General features: G+C 36.3%; 4 protein-coding genes and 2 non-coding genes across 7 annotated transcripts; 3 read left to right on the plus strand and 3 right to left on the minus strand.

The window, feature by feature from the left end:
• Nucleotides 1-206: 206 nt before the first annotated feature.
• LOC147545178 (glyoxylase I 4-like) lies at nt 207-2,071 on the plus strand. Its single transcript, XM_086638048.1, has 4 exons — nt 207-623; nt 800-908; nt 1,019-1,235; nt 1,643-2,071. The coding sequence occupies exons 1-4, from the start codon at nt 448-450 to the stop codon at nt 1,747-1,749; spliced, it is 609 nt and encodes a 202-aa protein (XP_086494174.1). The 5' UTR covers nt 207-447; the 3' UTR covers nt 1,750-2,071.
• Nucleotides 2,072-3,335: 1,264 nt separating this feature from the next.
• Nucleotides 3,336-5,469, minus strand: FBA1 (fructose-bisphosphate aldolase 1). The gene is made up of 6 exons (XM_086636387.1): nt 5,211-5,469; nt 4,641-4,910; nt 4,401-4,510; nt 4,232-4,322; nt 3,878-4,147; nt 3,336-3,780 (listed from the first exon to the last, which is right to left on the minus strand). Exons 1-6 carry the CDS (start codon nt 5,379-5,381, stop codon nt 3,502-3,504), a joined length of 1,191 nt encoding a protein of 396 aa, XP_086492513.1. The 5' UTR covers nt 5,382-5,469; the 3' UTR covers nt 3,336-3,501.
• On the minus strand, nt 5,211-9,695 carry LOC147545180 (pentatricopeptide repeat-containing protein At1g25360-like). The gene is made up of 3 exons (XM_086636386.1): nt 8,100-9,695; nt 6,007-7,561; nt 5,211-5,513 (listed from the first exon to the last, which is right to left on the minus strand). Exons 1-2 carry the CDS (start codon nt 9,421-9,423, stop codon nt 6,456-6,458), a joined length of 2,430 nt encoding a protein of 809 aa, XP_086492512.1. The 5' UTR covers nt 9,424-9,695; the 3' UTR covers nt 5,211-5,513; nt 6,007-6,455.
• Nucleotides 9,627-9,699, plus strand: TRNAE-CUC (transfer RNA glutamic acid (anticodon CUC)). Its single transcript has one exon. It is a non-coding gene; the product is annotated as a tRNA-Glu (tRNA).
• A 4,186-nt stretch (nt 9,700-13,885) lies between these two features.
• On the plus strand, nt 13,886-13,958 carry TRNAE-CUC (transfer RNA glutamic acid (anticodon CUC)). The gene has a single exon. It is a non-coding gene; the product is annotated as a tRNA-Glu (tRNA).
• Nucleotides 13,959-14,092: 134 nt separating this feature from the next.
• Nucleotides 14,093-17,411, minus strand: LOC147545183 (uncharacterized). 2 transcript variants are annotated; one of them, XM_086637776.1, is made up of 3 exons: nt 17,188-17,411; nt 16,807-17,087; nt 14,093-15,384 (listed from the first exon to the last, which is right to left on the minus strand). In XM_086637776.1, the coding sequence occupies exon 3, from the start codon at nt 15,369-15,371 to the stop codon at nt 14,409-14,411; it is 963 nt and encodes a 320-aa protein (XP_086493902.1). In that variant the 5' UTR covers nt 15,372-15,384; nt 16,807-17,087; nt 17,188-17,411; the 3' UTR covers nt 14,093-14,408. The 2 variants fall into 2 exon arrangements, with proteins under 2 accessions (XP_086493902.1, XP_086493903.1); XM_086637777.1 differs by lacking the exon at nt 17,188-17,411 and having other exon boundaries at nt 14,093-16,004; nt 16,049-17,130.
• Between the last annotated feature and the right edge of the window lie 998 nt (nt 17,412-18,409).

The raw sequence follows: 18,409 nt of genomic DNA on the forward strand, positions 1-18,409 counted from the left end.
AGGGAGGTGAAGCCTAAAAAACTTTGATGAATCCTTTTTAACCAAAGTCATAATTTCTTAGGGAGTTTTGGCCAAATTCCCCTAGAGCGTCTAACTTGTCGAGTCATATTAGTAGTTTGGGCCCAGTTGAGGCTCTTGGCTCGGGCCAAATAGAATTTTTATCATTAAAAACATTTTGATAAATATTTGGAAGAAATAATTGCAATGACTAGGATCCAGCAGATGATCTAATGTTATTAGGATTATTGACAAATTTTTTTTTTTATTAACATGTTTTTTTTAAAGAGAGAGGGATCACAACTTATATTTTCACCCTTATAAATAGACTCTCTAAGTCCCCATTTCCTTTACCAAAATCATAATTCTCTAAAATAGCTAGAAGCACCTAGCTAAAGAGAGATCATTTTGTTCATTAATCACTTTAGTTTAGAAAAGAGAGAGAGAGAAATGGGAATTCTTCAAATAGAAGAGCCTTCTAGTCCAACCCTTTCCCTTCCATTATTATCACTAAACCATGTCTCTTATGTTTGTAAATCAGTCACAGAATCAGCTAAATTCTATCAAGAAGTTCTTGGCTTTGTACTAATTAAGAGACCATCTTCTTTCAAATTTGAAGGAGCTTGGTAAGTTTATTCTTAATTAAATTATATATAGTAATTAATTAACCTGCTTTCCCATTAATTAGTCATAATTAGTTAGTATTAGATCTTAATTAACTTTGTCTTCTCTGTTTCTCCCTAAATAAATTCCTACAAATTTGTGATGATTTTGATAGTAATTTTGATGTGATTTTCTGCAGGTTATTTAATTATGGAATTGGGATACACTTGTTACAGTGTAATTCTGCTAAGGACTTTAGGGAAAAGCCATTAGTCATTAATCCAAAAGATAATCACATATCTTTCCAAGTAAGATTACTAACCATATATTCTTCATTTTGTGAAGTTAATTATATTTAAGTTTCTTAATATGAGACTAATTAATTAATCTCTACTTTCTTTTTTTTTGTTATTTATAGTGCACAGATATAGCTTTTGTGAAGAGAAAACTTGAAGAAATTGGGATGAAGTATGAGACAGCCATCGTCGAAGAAGGAGGCATCAAAGTAGATCAGTTGTTTTTCCATGATCCAGATGGTTATATGATCGAAATTTGCAACTGTGAAAATCTTCCAGTTCTTCCTCTCTCAGCTTGTCCCATCAAAAAGTCTTCGTCATATAATTCCAACATAAACGGTAAGATAACCCTAATTTCATATTATATAATGTCTTTAGAAAAACCTAATGTGGATCCTAATTATTGTTCAAGTCAATGTTTTACCTCGTCTTATATTTGGTGAAATAGTGGGATAACTTAAAGTACCTTTTTGTCACACTAAGAAAAGGTGTTGCTATTGATATGCGAGAGTAAATTACCTTATACAACGGTACCTAATCTTTTTGTAACGATGGAGGAACTGTTGCTAAAACATCTTTCGTTTTTTGTAATGGTGGTAGAACTGTTGCTAAAACCTCTTTCTTGGTGTTCCTTCTAGTCAATTAGTGAAAAACAGAAACAAATTAAGAAACTCATTAGATAAAATTTAGCTTTTTATAATTATCTACTAATTTTTACTAATAGAAGATTTTGTTTAATCCTGCAGTGACTAGAAGCTCATCATTGTCTTACGTAAAATCTGTTCGAGCAGCAGAGATGGAAACGCGAATGATGGATAATCTAGTTGCAGATATGATTAATATCACAATATGATTCGAAAGATGGGACTATGCTTTGCCTCAACTTGGCCAGGAGTAGGTGAAGGCTGGGCCAGAAATTGGCCTTATAATTAACTGTTTCTTTCATCTCATTTGAAGCTTTAGGTTTGATTAGAAAATCAATTCATATTGAATTTGTGTGAAATATGTATCATTATATTCATATGTCTATGTATATGTATTATTAATATTTGTGTGTGATTTGGTGAAGAAGATTTGAATTTTGTAAGGTGTACATTTCGCAAATTTTGGGTGTTTAATTAGGGAAATTCTATGAAGGTGTGATTCAACATTTGAATAAATTTTTTTTATCTTCATTTTTCCTTTTCCTTCCTACTAATGACTTTGCATATACACCTTATCCTTCATTGTTTTTTGAAAATAACCTTTAATTAAGTGACGAAATTAATCATGAGATGAGAAACACTACAGTACTGAAACATAACTCAATCAAGTCGAAATAATAAACATTCTCTTTTTGAAAATACATGTATGACTTCAAGTCATCTCTCAAGTTCTTGTACCCACGGTGACGAAATAAATTTAGTGACAAATTTTCTTGATCGATAATACACATGTCAAAGCTCACGCAACAACGTCAACATTTGGTTGCCCGAGTAGTTAACAGTGTTGGCGTAAACTCCAATATCTTGGAAGTCCTAAGTTCAATTCCGAGAGGAAGTAGAATTCATGGTTATTGAACTTGGGTTATTAAACATATAAATAAAGAAGTTTAATTGCCTTTAGGTCGTAGTTTAATTGGGCTTCGAGCCCAGTCCTATAACAGTTTGAAATTTGGTCGTTATTGTGCTTCTCACATTTTGATATATCAATGTCTTGTAATGACTTTTGTAGTCAACTGGAAAGTAAAGGCAGTTCTTGAGTTCGTTTTCATGGGCTTCATGGCTGTTCTTGAGTTGGTTTTCATGGGCTTCAAACTTCAGGGGCGTGCTTGAATTTGTTTGTAAGAGGCCGTTCTTGGGCTGGTTTAGTTGGGCTCCTGTAGCACTTCATTTGGCCCATTTCTTTGAGCTTATTGTGAGTTGCTTTAAAGTCTTATCATGGCTTTGAGGACAAAGTTCTAATTCTATTTCCAGTTGAATATGAGAAAATCCACCTCTGACTTTAGTTGAAAAAAAGTATGAAAACGATCTTCAAGATAAGACGACAACCAGCCCTAGCTACTTGTGTGATATTGTCTCTGATTAGGCATCAGCACGTGCCCTGGAAGGCATTGTACACTCCAAAGCGTTATTATCGGACATATAAATTAGGATTTGTACGCTACAATTGATGTGAGACTATCACATCCCCCACCTTTAGAAAGAATGTGCCCTCTGGCTCTAGTACCATTTGTTACACCTTGTGCTCAATCAGTACGGATGAGTGCGCTTTCGCCAATGTATGGCCTCTTAGGATCGTTTTGGGCTCAGTGTCCAAAACAAAACCATGAACCATGTTATGGCGCCCGATTGAAGACAATACCAAACTTGTTTTCGGGGGAGGGGGGGAGGGGGGGCTAGGTTTTACATATGAAATATTCAGTCTTGGTTACTACAACAAAAGTAATGCAATCCGACCTAACTAATCTCATAAAGAATAAACTTATTAAATGGGTGAAAAGTACAGTAAATGAACAAAAATAGTCATTACAACTATACCCATAATAAAGTGAGAAAACCTTTCACTCTTACTCCATATGTTCTTTTTCTTGATTGAAAATGAAACGTTTTGATACTAAACGAATCTAGTAAGTATAACCCTTGACGAACATTCCTTTCTTGGATTCCTCTGATTCTCCCTCTCCAGTGTACTTACCGAGCTGAGCTTGAGAGTTGGCCTTGGCACGAAGGAGCAAGGTGTCCTGAGCTGCCTTCACATTTTCGGGACTTCCTCCCCATGTCTTCAAACAAGTGTTCTGGAGTGCTCGTGCATATGAGAACGACACGTGCCATGGGTTAGGAGCTTGGTTCATTGCATTCAGGTTCAATGTTGCTTCAACTTCTGATTGCCCACCAGACAAGAACTGCTCAAAATCAAACAATTTTACGATTTTGATGAGTATGTGATATTCTGAAGCAGATTGAGCTAACATAAGATACAATATAAATATATGCACTTGCCATGATTCCAGGGACAGCTGAGGGAACTCTTCGGCGAAGAAGCTTGAGGGTGTAGTCAGCAACTTGTTCAGGTGTGGCTCTCTCCTTGCACTCGGCTCCAGGAGTAACCATGCTAGGCTTGAGGAGGATACCTTCAAACAAGACATTGTTTTGTGCTAGGTAGAAGAAGACTTCTGACCAAACCTGCTGTGCAACCTCGAAAGTTCTGTCAATTCCGTGTTCACCATCGAGCAAAATCTCTGGCTCGACAATTGGGACCAAACCATTGTCCTAAAAAAAGAATATCAATCAAATTTTAGGGGGTTTCTATTACATCTTACTATCTTAGTAATAATCTTTAAGTTACTTTATTACTTGAGAAATTGCAGCATAACGAGCAAGACCCCAAGCTGCTTCCTTTACTGCAAGAGCTGATGGTCCATTTGGAATGCTCACAACAGTACGCCTGTTTTTTTTTTCTCTAGTCAGTTTAATAAATTTGAAACCCATATAAAACTCTTATGTAGTGTTAGATTTTTTTTACCATTTGGCAAATCGAGCTCCCTGCTGATAGTAAGCAGCCGAGCGAGAGGCAAGGCCATCGAGACCCTGGCACCACGACTCATTGTTCGAGCCCGCTAAGGGCACCAAACCCTGTTGTTCTCATCATAAATCCAAACACCATTAGAAATAATGAACTAGTTTAAAGAATCTTTTTTTTGTACTTCTAATTCTATCCATGTATGGAGTGATTGAAATCTGAAAGGGAAAGGGCAATTATTACCTTGTCTGTCTTGATACCCGGAACAATCTTCTGTTCAGCGAGGACATCGACTATCTTCTTACCATCAACTGTTGATTGGTAGAGTGTTTCCTCAAAGAGAATAGCACCAGAGATATAGTTGCCCAGGCCTGGTGCACTAACAAGGAGTGTCCTATATGCCTGACGGTTCGCTTCGGTATTCTCCAACCCAATTGATGCAAGACGCTTCCCACAGGTCGCGTTTGATTCGTCCATGGCCAAGATCCCACGTCCAGGTGTTGCAATTGTTTTCTGCTCATATAAACAATATCTGGTATCAAAGATCTCATTCTAGAACTGTAATTATTAGAATTAGAACCACTTTCCAGTTATGGGTATTTCAATATCTCATAGAAATTAACAAAGATTTCATTTGCTAGTCACAAACTATTGTTCACTTATACTTATTTGATTGAGTACAGAGACTAGGTTGAGATTCTGAAATCAGTAATGGAAATTGAAACACAGACAGTGATGTACTTATATTGTTGAAGATATTATATCGTTAAAATGTGTCTATATAGTTTAAGAGTACAACAATATAACACATACTGCAGTTTTGATGAGCTCATCTGCATAAGAACCGGCTTTAATGGTGAGAACAGAAGGAGCATTGGCGTTACGCCTAGCAACAGAAGCAGAAGGCTGGCGAAGTGACTGACCCTTCAACCAGTCTGATTTCTCGAGAACCAGAGACGATTTGAAGAGAGATGTAGAAGCCATGGTTAGTCCTGTAGATGGTAGGATTTCCAAACCTTTCTTTCTCTTTCTCTCTGTCTCTGACTTCAAGTCTTATCCTACAAACTGCTCTGTGTCTTCTTTTTATTACCCCATTTTATCTTTTCACATACAGTTCTACATTGTAACAAAGATGGAATATTAGAGGCTGAAACATGTTACCGAATTAACGACTGCCAAGTGGACGATAACTTGCTTATGTGGCATATACTGCATTTCTTGGTTGGTATGTATTGAAACACTTGAACCTAGTAAAAGGAAAAAATGGGCTGAATTCATGGTTGAGTTCTGTTCAATGTCTTAAGCCAGGAAAAATTGTTATGAAAAAGTTAACAGGAGTGATCAAATTCTGGTACCACTTGATAGAAACAGACAAACAAATTTTAAGATGTCAGCATAATATCCACATTGATGTATTTCTGGGATATATGTGAGGTTGGTATTTGTTATCCTTCTCCTTTTTTTGCCCCCACTAGGTATATAATTCTATTAATTACCATACTTATTCTTCCAATCCACATATCTAAGATTTAACTCAAGTAAGAGAAGAACAGACAGTACAAGTAAAATAATTTGCTCATCAGAAGTGATAGACTGGTGGAATACTTACTTCACATGAATATTGTTGTCGAGACGGCAATAGGTTGAAAGGATGCAAATAAGACTTTTCCTCCTCTATGACTTCAGTTAATATTAGAACAGATTGAACGGAAAATGTTAGACTTGTTATTAAAAATGTTTGAAATACTTGATAAAGAACATGGAACCAAAACTGAAGTAGAAAAAGAAAGAAAGGACTCAAATTTCTTCAACATTTCATTATTCTATAGCAATCCAACCACAATCAGCCAACTAGAAGAATCCTCAATCTGCAACTTGAGACAATTTTTTTCAACTCCATTTCACTGGTAAACTCAAATAGTTTAGCTAAATGACAATAATCAGGACTATGTTACAAAAACCCATCAATAATCAGAACTCCTTATCTTGCCATATCTTGGTTGGATAAAAATCACCTTCCCAAAGCTGCATAGTTTGAGATCATGACTGCTTCTATATTTACCAGTAATTACCACAAGAACATTCACCATTCTTGAAATGGTGAAATCGCTTCCCATCTCTCACAACAATCTCTCGCTCGACTAACTTCGACATGAACTTGAATGCAGTGTGACAGTCTCCACATATTCTCAAATTCTTAAGAACTCTTACTGTAACTCCAGGAGGTAACTTCAGAAGCCCAAATCCTACTGCCAGTTTCTCACTATGGGTAGATAAAACATACTCTTTTTGCTCGGATTCCATATCGTGCAACACGTATTTTGTGTCAGGAACATAACCCAATTCTCTCATTTTCACTCCTATCTCTTCAAGATAATTATACACTTCTTGAACCTCTGGATGTCTTGTGTCATCCACCAAGAACACGTGAACACTATTCCCAAGCTCTATCCAACTACAACCAGGCTCTTTCTTCACCCCTCGTTCTCTCATCACTTTTCGAACCCTGGCCATGTCATTCCATCGGCCTACAGAAGCATACATGTTAGCTAATAGAACATAAGTTCCGTCGTGTTCTGGCGTTAGCTCAAACAAACGTTCAGCAGCTTCAATTCCAAGTTCCATGTTTCCATGATTCCTGCAACCAGCTAGAAGTGCTTCCCATATAGGAGCCCCTGGGATAAAAGGTAAGTTTTTGATCAAATCTTTTGCTTCTGATATTTTCCCAGATCGACAAAGCAAATCGATAAGACGGGCGTAATGGTCTTCATCAGGAGTTATTCCGTAAACTTGATCCATTGACTCAAAATAGTTGGATCCTTCTTGGACTAGACCTGCATGACTACATGCTGAGAGAACCATTAGGAAAGTGATTCGATCTGGTTTTATGTTTTGTTTCAACATCTGGTCAAAAAACTCGAGTGCCTTGACTCCATTGCCATGTTGTCCAAGAGCTGCAATCATGGCATTCCAAGATACAGAGTCAACATAAGACATCGTAAGAAACACATCCTGGCTTGACTCGATAACCCCACATCTTGCGTACATTGTTATTAATGCATTTCCTGATGAGAGGCTTGAATTGAACCCAAATCGAATGAGCTGAGCATGGAGCTGGCGCCCATGTTCAAGTGCTCCAAGAGCTGCACAGGCAGTTATTGCACCTGCAAATGGAAATAAATCAATATTAATTAAAGAAGTTCTTATGGTAACTAAGTTAACCAGTTAAAGGGGTCTGTTCTTTCGGGCTCAATTCTACGGGTGCACACATTCCATGATATAGCATTTTCTTCAGAGAACTGAGTCTCACGGGCTTGAAAGGTTCCGTGACTACAAGAACTAAATTTAATTTTTGGGTCATGTCAGGCTCAATAAATTTGCTTTTCCTTGGAGAACTTATTTTCGTTTTACGAAGTTTTAAACTTCAAAATGATCATATAACTGTCTATAACAAGGCATCATTTGCTTTCGTTTCTGTGTCTATGAATTTTGAAGATTATTTGTTTCCTTGGATAACTTTCTCCGAGAATTCCTTGGGAGAACATTGCTTGGTTAGAAGTTTTAGCATTAGTGTTTGTTTTGTCTGATGGCATTATGCCTTCCTTAAGTTGCCTTAATTTTCTTATTTTCTTTTTGAGTCTTCTTCTTATCTCTCGAGATTGTTTCTGTACCTTTTAAACGAAATTTTAGAAAGAATTGCACCTGCAAAAGTGTAATCACACGGTTCAATGCCCTCCATCCGCATTCGGTTGAAATATTTAAGTCCATCTTCTCCATAGCCACTCTGTGCTAATCCTGAAATCATCACCGTCCAAGTCAAAAGACCACGCTCAGGCATCTCCTCAAACAATCTTTTAGCATCGCCTATTCGCCCAACACTAACATAACCCGACAAGATAGCATTCCACGACACATGATCTTTCTCCAACATTGATTCAAATATACAACGAGCCTGATCAACTTTACCACATTTCCAGTACAATGTAACCAAAGCATTGTTCACGGGTAATGCAAACTTAGATGCTGGTTTCCCCTCTGTCCGAACAATATAACCATGAATTTGCTTTCCGGTACCAAACAGACCAGAATTAGCACAACCACTTATTATACTCGTATATGTAAACTCATCAAGAGGAACTTCCTCCCAATACATACTCTTAAACATCTCCAAAGCCTCTAAAATGCATCCATGATGCACATAACCCGAAATCATTGCGTTATAAGCAACCTGTAGTTTCTCATCCATACTATCAAATAGTTTCCTAGCAGCCTCAAGTTCACCATTCCTAACATAACCAGTGATCATAACCATCCACGATAACTCATCTCTCTTCGACATTTCATCAAACACTCTCCTAGCATTGCCCATTGATGATTCCGACGATAACCCACACTTGACATAAAGAGAAACCAGTGCATTCAAAACTGAAACAAACGACTCCATCCCTAATTTCACAACATTACTATGTAACTGCTGACAATCTCTTGTGCAGTGGGCTATAAGCGTTAACGCACTTAAAACACTAGTAAATGTAAAATTATCTGGTTTAAACCCATCTTTTCTCATCTCCCCAAATATCTTAACAGCACTACAACCATCACCATTATGCGAATACCCAGTAATCATAGCATTATAAGAAACAGTATCACGAATATCAAACGATGTTCGATCAAATATTTCTTTTGCAAATTTAACATCTCCTAACTCAGAGTAAGCTGAAATCAAAGTCGTTCTAGAGATAATATCTGGTTGGGGTATTTTATCAAACAGATGACGTGCATAAATAATGTTTTTAGATTTACAATAAATATCGATCAAACGATTGAGAATATGACCACGAGGGTTAAACCCAGAGGTTATAATATGAGCATGAACGGATTGGGCAAGGGTGGAGGAGATGATAGGGTTTTTGGTACAGCAGAATTGAAGTTGAGCTGCGTAATGGTTGGCTAGTGTTCGAATATCTGTTTGATGGAGGAGGAGTTGGGGGAGTGGTGAAGAAGTTGTGATGGTGGAAAGTTTCATGTCTAGGGTTATAAGGAAGTTGATGATGATGATGGACTGAAATCATGATTTGTTAAGATTAGAAGGTGAAGAGTGTTTAATGGAAGATTTACAGAAGAAGATGAGAAGGGAAAGGGAATGAGAGTGAGATATCCCATTCATTGATTTCTTGGAAACAGTTTGGAGGGAAATATATAGCAATTGTAAACGATTTTGTATACGGATCCGTTGTAGTCTAGTTGGTCAGGATACTCGGCTCTCACCCGAGAGACCCGGGTTCAAGTCCCGGCAACGGAATTTTTTTTTTCGTTTTTATTTTTTATAACTCATCTATATTCATTGCCAAAAAATTATGGGGAAAATAAATAAATAATGATCGAGTATCTGAAATCCTCGAGGATGGTTTTGTGGCACGAGATCAGGCACATAAAACTCGAGGTCAAGCGGGAACAAATGTTTTGTGATGGTCGACCAAAAATGTGTTTAAAGATACCCTTTGTAAGTGCTAATGGTGTCTCTCTCGAGATAAATTTGAGAAAAAGTTTGTAAAGGCAGGAGGTGTCTCTAACACTAAAGGAGGCGTCTTTGACACAAACAGAGGCGCCTTTAATTTTTTCTATTTTTTTTTTTTTTTTTGAAGCAACTTGAGAGGGTTGGGTTAAAAATCTATCTCAAATAAAAAAATGCGCCAAAAATCAAGACTACTCAAACCCTCGCTGGAGGATTTTGGTGTTGTTCGACCACGAGATGTTTCGTGGTCGGGTCAACCACGCAATGTATACGCTACATCTTGTGGGCAGTCGACTACAAGATGTATGAGTCTGGTCTCGTGGTTGACCGACCAATAAACACTTGATAGAGGGTCTGAACCCTTCAAGGACGACTTAAAGACACCCTCAAGAGTCTCCAGAATTTATCATTAACAGAAGAAACAAAAAAAATGTCGAGAATTGTAGAGAAAAATATCTCAAAAGAAAAATAAATATGGAGTACTATTAAAGTTCACGCCGAACATAGCAACTTGTGGTAGAGGGAAATAAACTCCCCTCAAAATTTTGCACCAATATTAAAGCTCATCCGATAAATAAGACTTTCCCAAACGTATATAACTAATTAAAAGAGGTAAACTAGAAAGATCAAACTTCTTTCAATAAAAAACATTTTAAAATTTGTTTATAATCTATTTAGATTTCCTGGTATAACTGATTTAAGGAAAAAAAACACTTAATATTAATACAGCATTACTATTTCTTCACAGGCTCCTTCATCCTAGTAATCATCTTGATCTTCAACCATCGCCATTAGTAGGGTCCATAGCGATTCAGCCTTTTCCGCAACTTGGTAGATTTTCTCATCAAAATAATTCGTAAGTTTTTTTATCCTTCGACTGTCTTGAAGGTAAGCCAAATAATCCTTCTGCCGGAAGAATTCTCCGTGACAATGAACTGCCATAGTCAAACTAGTCTCATTCATCTCAACTGGAACAACCCCAATTGCTTGACATTCAATCCTATAAGCTTCCCAACAAGCTCTCTTCAATTCATCCTTGTTCAAACCCTTATAATAACTGGAAGGTTCAAATTGATCACTTACAGCAGCTAGTTTCGCTCCAATGGCGGAACTAGAGCTTCTCAATTGCTTCACAAGATTCACAACGGACTCAATATATTCTTCCTTTTGACATTCAAACAGATAAATCAAACCCATTTCATGTGCAGTAAGAACCCCTTTTCCACGCCGGTGAAGACGATCAAAGTAGTCTATCCACTTCAGTTCTTTTTGCCCTAAAGGACTACGTAACCATTCAAGATATTCAAAGAACTGTTTCACTGTTGATGTATTATTAGGACTGTGGAGTTTGAGAATGGTTTTTAGCTTTGAATCATCTATCACATTTGCAATTGGAACAAAAAGTTGGACAACTTGAGAATCAGTATAACCTAGAAGGTATGATTCATCTCTGTTGAAGCATCCGGGAGGAACTCCAAAACGAATTAGACGACCACGGAGGGCATCGATTATAGCACGATGGTTGATCTCACGATGGTTGATCTCTAGCTTTGGTTGGATTTGGCCTGAGAGTACCGACTGCTGGTTGTTTCCCTGAGTTGCCATTAGCTATAAATTTAAGAAACAACTCTGTTGGAAGCTAAATAGTGCAGGAAAGATTTAGATTTTATAATAGATTAGTATCATAACAGATAGAAACAAATACCTAAATATAGGAACAATTATAATTCTAGTGCATCTCTATTTTGGAAGATACATATTAGAATATGCTAAGTTACCGAAACAATTTGATGAATAGTTCTTAAGGAATGATGTGGCATGCCTTTTGAAAAGTTGACCAAATCCAGCCATTGACACAAAACCGCCCAGATTGATTCTCTTTGTCATACAAGGCACCAAGTTGTAACCCATTTTGAGAGATGCTAGAGTTACAAAAGATCTTGACAAAAGAAATTTCAAATCACAACAACCACATCAGCTGAGAACTTTTTTTTGTCAAAACTTTTTGTAACTTTATTTTCCTTCTTTTAACCCTTAACCTTTATATGCTTTTGAGATTCTTTTTTTACTAAATTTATGTTCTTAAACTTATTTCAGTGTTTTTTTGCTATTGATTTAAACCTATTAGAGTTTTGTGCTAATGATATTAGGATTTTTTCTATTGATTTTAAAGTTTAAGATTTTTTGGACTAAAGGGTTTTTCATATTGAAATACAATATCAGAATCAGAATTTGATTGATCCCATAACACATGTTGAAGAATTGGTTTGCCTAGGTCCAAATTAAGATTGTTTCAAGTTGATCTTGGTAGATCTCATAATTCAATTCATATAATTTGGTCAAAGATGAAATTAGTAATATTTGAGATTGGAAGAAAAAAAATGTATAATATTGATTTGTATTTGTCGTTTGATGAATTTCAGGTGAGATATGGTGTTTAGACAGAGTTTTAATGGAGGTTTAGAGAGAGAAAGTGAGAGAAAAAAGTAGAAGGAGAAGAAAGATTACTATTTCCACCGTCCCTTACTCTAAGCATTACCACGTCATTAACAAACTAACGGCCCAAATTTGGTCAACTTTTCAAAAATGGATTGCCACATCATTTCATGAGAAACATCCTTCAAAAATTTTGGGAGCATTCCCGTATTTACAACATGGTAGTATTATAACAGAGAGAAACAAATAACGTAAATATATAAATAATTCTAAGGGTCCATGGGTGTTAAGTCCAAAATAAAGTTCAAAAAAAGTTTAAGGTCCAATCTTCCCAGAAAATAGGTTTTTAGTCCTTTTCGTTTTGGAAGAAACATTGTTGATAAATAACGTGTTATGTATGACACATATAAAAAAAATGAAATAAAGTATGGAAAACATGAAATAAAGTATGAAACTTTAACAATAAATTACAGGTAATTTATGAAACAAAACAAGAACTTTTATACAGAAAAATACTGTAACTTTGAAGTCTAGACATACTTTAACTAATTTGGACTAAATATCTATTATAATTATTATTTTGGCTTAAAATCTTATATTAATATTAGGGGGACTAAATGTGTTCTAGTGTGTTTGTATTTTGAAGATCCTCTGACTTGTATCTTGTGTAGGAATATTTGATTTCAGTCTCACATTTACTTTTCTTACCCTCCAGCAATTGAACGGAAGTTCCAGTCAAAGTCTAATTTGGGAAATAACTTGATGAGACGACTCGTTGACGCATTCTTCGTTAAGCCAATCGCGATGGATTCAGAGGTTCATGGCAACAAAAGTGAGCATAACCACTCAGGGTTCAGAAGGCTCTTTGACACATATCGACATCGAGCTTAAAGTGAGATATCGAAGACCAATAAGAATTCCCTACGGAAATGAAACAAGAAAAATAAATGAACGAAAAGAAAAAGATGCAAAGTCTGCCAAACAATAGTCATGGAAGTTGTTGATGTCGAAATTTGTCTTACTATAATCTGTCGGAATTATGAGACTACTACATCGAATTCCGCTATGATCTTCACGATCTGGGAGTGAAACCTATAAGGAACTCCGAAACATCCCTAACTCTCAAGGCAGTCAGATTGTCTTTGTAGTAAAATAATTGATTATTGAGTGAACCCGGATTTTTAGAGTAATGACTTACTCGTGTCTAGTCAGGACTAGACCTACCAGGACTTGAGGGCGCCTGACAAGCAGGTCTTATTTTTAGGTTGTCGGATTATCGCGTGGGCTATCTGAGCTTACAATTTTTTAGTCTACCGAGTTATCGCTTGGCTATCTGGGCTTACGTATTTAGGTCTACCAGGTTATCGTTTGGGTTATCTAGTCTTACGATTTTTGAGGATGTCGGTTTATCGCTTGAGCTATCCAAACTTGCGAATTTTATTCTTAGCTATCTAGCCTTACGATTTTTTGGGTTATTTTATCAGATCCCTTTTATGTTTTCAAAGTAGTAAGTTATTGTTGAAATTATTAGTACCCATCCGTTGTAGTCTAGTTGGTCAGGATACTCGGCTCTCACCCGAGAGACCCGGGTTCAAGTCCCGGCAACGGAATGTTTTTTATATTTTCTACATTCAGACGAAAAAGTAATAAATAACTCTATTCCTTCTTTAAGATTATGTTGCAGAAGATGGTAAAATACACATCACTCTTCCGTCTCATAAAAAAATTCACATTTCAATATTCGTTTCTTGCTTCAATAAATATCACATATAGAATTAAAACCCAAGACCATTGACAGAATTTATAAATCCATCACCACTAACAACAAATTCATCAGTACTATATGTACCTCGAGATCGAAAAAGAACACATAGAAAAGATGATTTACATGAATTAGCTCTACCAAACTACAGAGTTATATTACCTAAATTGCCTCTAATTTGCTGTTATTGCTGAAACAACGATGAAGAAGAAAAAGTTAAGAGTACCTAAGTGTTTGTTTCTCTGTAAATGATTATATATGTTTGTGTGTGTGGAGAGAGAGAGAGAGAGACCCATATTCAATCAGAGGATGGAAGCAAAGAGAGATTAGCTATTCCAGAGATGAGTTCATTATACTTTTCTTTGCCAGATTCATCGAAAGAATCATCAAGAGTTGTGCACCCCTTTGCAAGTACTTTCTCAAATTCGTCCTCAAGCTCATCTTCCTCTGTACATGAATCCAAATCCCAGACCTTGAAGATATCCTCCCGCGAGAACTTCATCTCCTTATCAGTATCTTCTTCTTCTTCAACATTGTTATCTTCTTTATCTTCTAAACCACAGAAATCCGACGAGAACCCTTCCTTCAAGTACTGCTCAAACTGTTGAATTCCTTTCTTTTTAGCAATCTCAATCATAATTTCTTCTGGCAATCTAAGAGACTCTGCATTTTTGCTGCTTGAAGATTCTGCCTCTTCGTTCATTTGAAAAATTCCGTCATTAGCTACTCCTGGAAATAGATTATTCTGTGTTGCTCCAAGAAATTCGGCATTTTCACTTGACGAAAAAAGATCACCATTGGGATGTTTTAGATATTCTGAAGCTCCTATCTTTTCAGTCATCGGGTCATGTTCATCGTAAACTCCCATTTGAAGTAGATTACAACCTGTTGCTTCAAAAAATTCTGCAAAGTCTGAATTTTCACTAATTGAATCAAGATTACTGTCGACAGTTTCAGAATATTTCGAAGATCCTGCCTCTACGTTCATTGGAACATGTTCGTCATAAACTCTTCTTGAAATTCCTTTGCCTTCAGAAACTGAAAACCTGTAACTTGAAGTTGGTTGGAGACTGACAGTGTCTAGTAAGGCATCGTTGAAATCATCCCAATTATCAGCGAATACTTCAAGATCATTAACCAGGCAAGAATCAATCCAAGCTGAATCTTCTGGTGAGAGCACATCTTCGCTTTGGTTAACCTCTTCAGAGTTGGAGATAGGAGACTTAACCAATTGTTGCCAAATATCACCTTCTATTGCCATGCCTTCTTATTTGCTGAAGTTAATACAAAAAGAAGAATAGGCAGATTAGGAAGAAAAAATATTAAACAAATCTAGAGAACATATATCAGAGCTAAATGAACTAAAAACCTATTGACTTATGGACTGACAAAGAGATCCCTCAGAGTCTTACTCGGAGTTTGATACAGAAGCCAATGTGGCATCTTCCTGACCATTTACTCTCGTCAGCTATTTTCGGAAAATCTCAATGATGCAAAATCAATGGTACATATTGTAACGTCAAAAATGCATTGAGTGAGACTCTGAGTCAAACTCCAAGTGATTGAAGCAGTCCATGGATAAGAAAACCCCCAAAATCCACAACATTCAATAATTAACCCAGTCATCAGGTAATACCAAATTTTATACAGAATACATGAACGATTCATAAACCCTAGTGGTTTCAGGTTTATGAAGAACTCCCTAGAGCTATAAAAGTTTGAATATTATCTCTCTAGTCCCTTAGACCTTGAAGAACCTGCTGCGCCCTATCTAGAGTCCAACTCCATCACACGACCTATACCAGAATTACAAAAAATGATTGAATGCCCGGAAAAATAAGATGGAATTTGGCTGGAAGTGGAACCCGACGTAAACAGCCAGATTTTGTCCCTTGCTTCTCTCGTTTAACTCTGTTGGGTGAAATATGGCCGTCTTAGTCGGATTCCGACCAAATTTTGCTCAACTTTTCGGGCAGTCTATCGGTGTTGTAGTATTGCATAGCCACAAGTAAAGAGAAAATTGCTTGCTTAACTAGGGCTCTGAAGTCCGAACCACATATTAGACATGTACTCACTGCCTCAGTGGCGCTTGACCAGGAGAATTTGACCATAACATGGGAAAAAAAGAAGACCTAAGTTATCTACTGAGTCAACAAAGAGGTTAACCTAACAACTAATTTGTTCTACAAATACTTCAATATGATCTCAATAAGAATCCTATAATCCAAGTATCCAACAACAAAACTGAATTCAGGTAATTCGCTCCACAGTCGTAAACAAATGCTTAGCTTGTCGAGCAATTTAGACATGAAACTTATTTGATGGAAACGCAAGATACCAGACTACTTAAATTTCTTGAAAACAAATCAAAACCCCCTCTCAATAGTGATTATTCTTCCTTAGGTGAAGAAAATTCTTGCCAAAAAAAAAAAAAAATTTTCATTCATACAATTAAGTTACTAACAACAAGCACAAATTCTGAGCAAAAGAATAGGTCAAATAATCATGGGTGAAGGTACAAATTAACAGATTCATCGTCACCAACGACAATAAAACAAGAAATCATTTAACTGAGAAGAGAACAAGAAAATTACCAAAATAAAATACTATCTGACACAAACCCTAGTTTTTTTGCGTAAGGTAACACAGAAAGATTCACAAGTTCAATTGAAAAGAAGACAGAGATATATTCTTACTGGAGTTCTTTAGGATAGTAGTCCGTAGTCTTGAACTCGAGGGAGAAGGAGATTTAACCCAAGAACACTACAAATCTGAGAAGAAATTCAGCTGATAGGGAGATTGGGAATTTTGATTAGGAGAATCGAAGGAAAGATTTTAATTCTTTGCTGAATATCTGGGCATCGTCGCTCATAAGTAAAGAATAAAAAATAAATGATACTAGAGAATCACTTCGTCGATATTTGAACTCGGGTATCTCGGGCTTTTGAGATAGGGTTCCTTGTGCGAGTGAACGAGTCTAACCATGTTTAGTCAACAGTAGGTAGTTAAGGAATTCCTATAGGTAGACCTCCCTATTTGTCATTATAATAAGGAATGAAAGGGAAGAGATTATTTACAACAGCTTCCAGAACAAAGAGAAGAATACTGGTTTGAAGAAAAGAAGATTATTAATCTTGTGAAGCAATTTAGTTTGTGGTTATCTTCTTCAGCCTTTGGTAATCTAGGATTTGTTCAGTTTATCCACCATAATTTTGATGAAGAGTTGTTATCCAAGAGTTTTTCTACACATCTTGAAGAATTGGTTAATCCCCTATTGCTTTAGGGAAGAATTGGGTAACCCATTATGAGACAAACTAACTCTACTAAGTGGATTTAATTGTGTAACCCATCTCCAAGTGAGCCAGTTTTAATTTTGATTTGCCAACTACTTGTTTCGTGGATTTAATTTGAGTTGTCGATCCTACCGTGGATACCCCACATTCATATCAAGACGAATTCCATAATCGAATAGATCGCAACAGAAGAATATTTGTCCATTTGTAATGAAAATTACATTAGTAGTAAAACGAAATGCCGTCTGATTAAGTCTAAAAGATAACTTCGATACGGTGGGGTTGATCCGACAACCTTCTGTTGACTTTCAGTGACGATATGAAAGTTCCTTAGGGTTCTCATATCAAACTAGCTCGAGAAACCATCGAGAGCAAAAAAAAAATTAGAATAACAAAGATAAAAATTAGAGAGACAAAGAAGTGAAAGAGATAGACTCTAGAAGTAGATGAACAGATAAAGAGAAAGCGAGAGAGAGAGGGGTTTGAGAGAGAGAAATCTATATAGAGCGCTTGAGTGAAAGAGAAGACGAGAGTGGAAGAAAGACACAAATGAAAGAGAATATGAGGGTGGAGAAAATCTAACATCAATTCTGAGCGGGAATAGAAAATGTGGGTCAAATGAAATTGACCTAAATGAAACTAATATTCTTTGGCTGAGAGCCATTTAGCCAAGTTCTCAAGTGCCACCTAGGACTTTAGAGATTTTATTTTTTTGAAAAACCTCTCGATTGCAAAACTAAATTGAGATCTTAAAAATGATGTGGAAGCATTTAAATTTATTATGTCTCAATTACAAACTCCACTTTGGGACCTCTTTTTATATCTTAAGTACTCACTGTATTCTAGTCATCAAATTTAAGTTTAGGACCAATACAAAGTTTGTTCCTCTCAACTATTTTTTCCTATTAAATGTATGTGTGACATATGTAACAATTAGAACTTTTTTAGTGTTACATTGGAGAATGACTTGAAGTTAGAGACATTCAATTTAGCCATATAAAAAAGA

The sequence above is a fragment of the Eschscholzia californica genome, unplaced genomic scaffold (assembly GCF_041429995.1).
Source record: "Eschscholzia californica isolate CP2 unplaced genomic scaffold, dmEscCali1.0.p SCAF_4, whole genome shotgun sequence".
In the NCBI taxonomy this organism is placed as follows: domain Eukaryota; kingdom Viridiplantae; phylum Streptophyta; class Magnoliopsida; order Ranunculales; family Papaveraceae; genus Eschscholzia; species Eschscholzia californica.

Bases quoted from the DNA above. Each gene is read 5' to 3' on its own strand.
- LOC147545178 (XM_086638048.1), top strand. From the start codon at position 448: ATGGGAATTCTTCAAATAGAAGAGCCTTCTAGTCCAACCCTTTCCCTT. The intron at 624-799 runs GTAAGTTTATTC...GATTTTCTGCAG, and splicing joins TTCAAATTTGAAGGAGCTTG to GTTATTTAATTATGGAATTG. The intron at 1,236-1,642 runs GTAAGATAACCC...TTAATCCTGCAG, and splicing joins ATATAATTCCAACATAAACG to TGACTAGAAGCTCATCATTG.
- FBA1 (XM_086636387.1), bottom strand. From the start codon at position 5,381: ATGGCTTCTACATCTCTCTTCAAATCGTCTCTGGTTCTCGAGAAATCA. The intron at 4,911-5,210 runs GTATGTGTTATA...TTATATGAGCAG, and splicing joins ATGAGCTCATCAAAACTGCA to AAAACAATTGCAACACCTGG. The intron at 4,148-4,231 runs GTAATAAAGTAA...TTCTTTTTTTAG, and splicing joins GTTATGCTGCAATTTCTCAA to GACAATGGTTTGGTCCCAAT.
- LOC147545180 (XM_086636386.1), bottom strand. From the start codon at position 9,423: ATGAAACTTTCCACCATCACAACTTCTTCACCACTCCCCCAACTCCTC. The intron at 7,562-8,099 runs GTGCAATTCTTT...TTCCATTTGCAG, and splicing joins GTGTGATTACACTTTTGCAG to GTGCAATAACTGCCTGTGCA.
- LOC147545183 (XM_086637776.1), bottom strand. From the start codon at position 15,371: ATGGCAATAGAAGGTGATATTTGGCAACAATTGGTTAAGTCTCCTATC.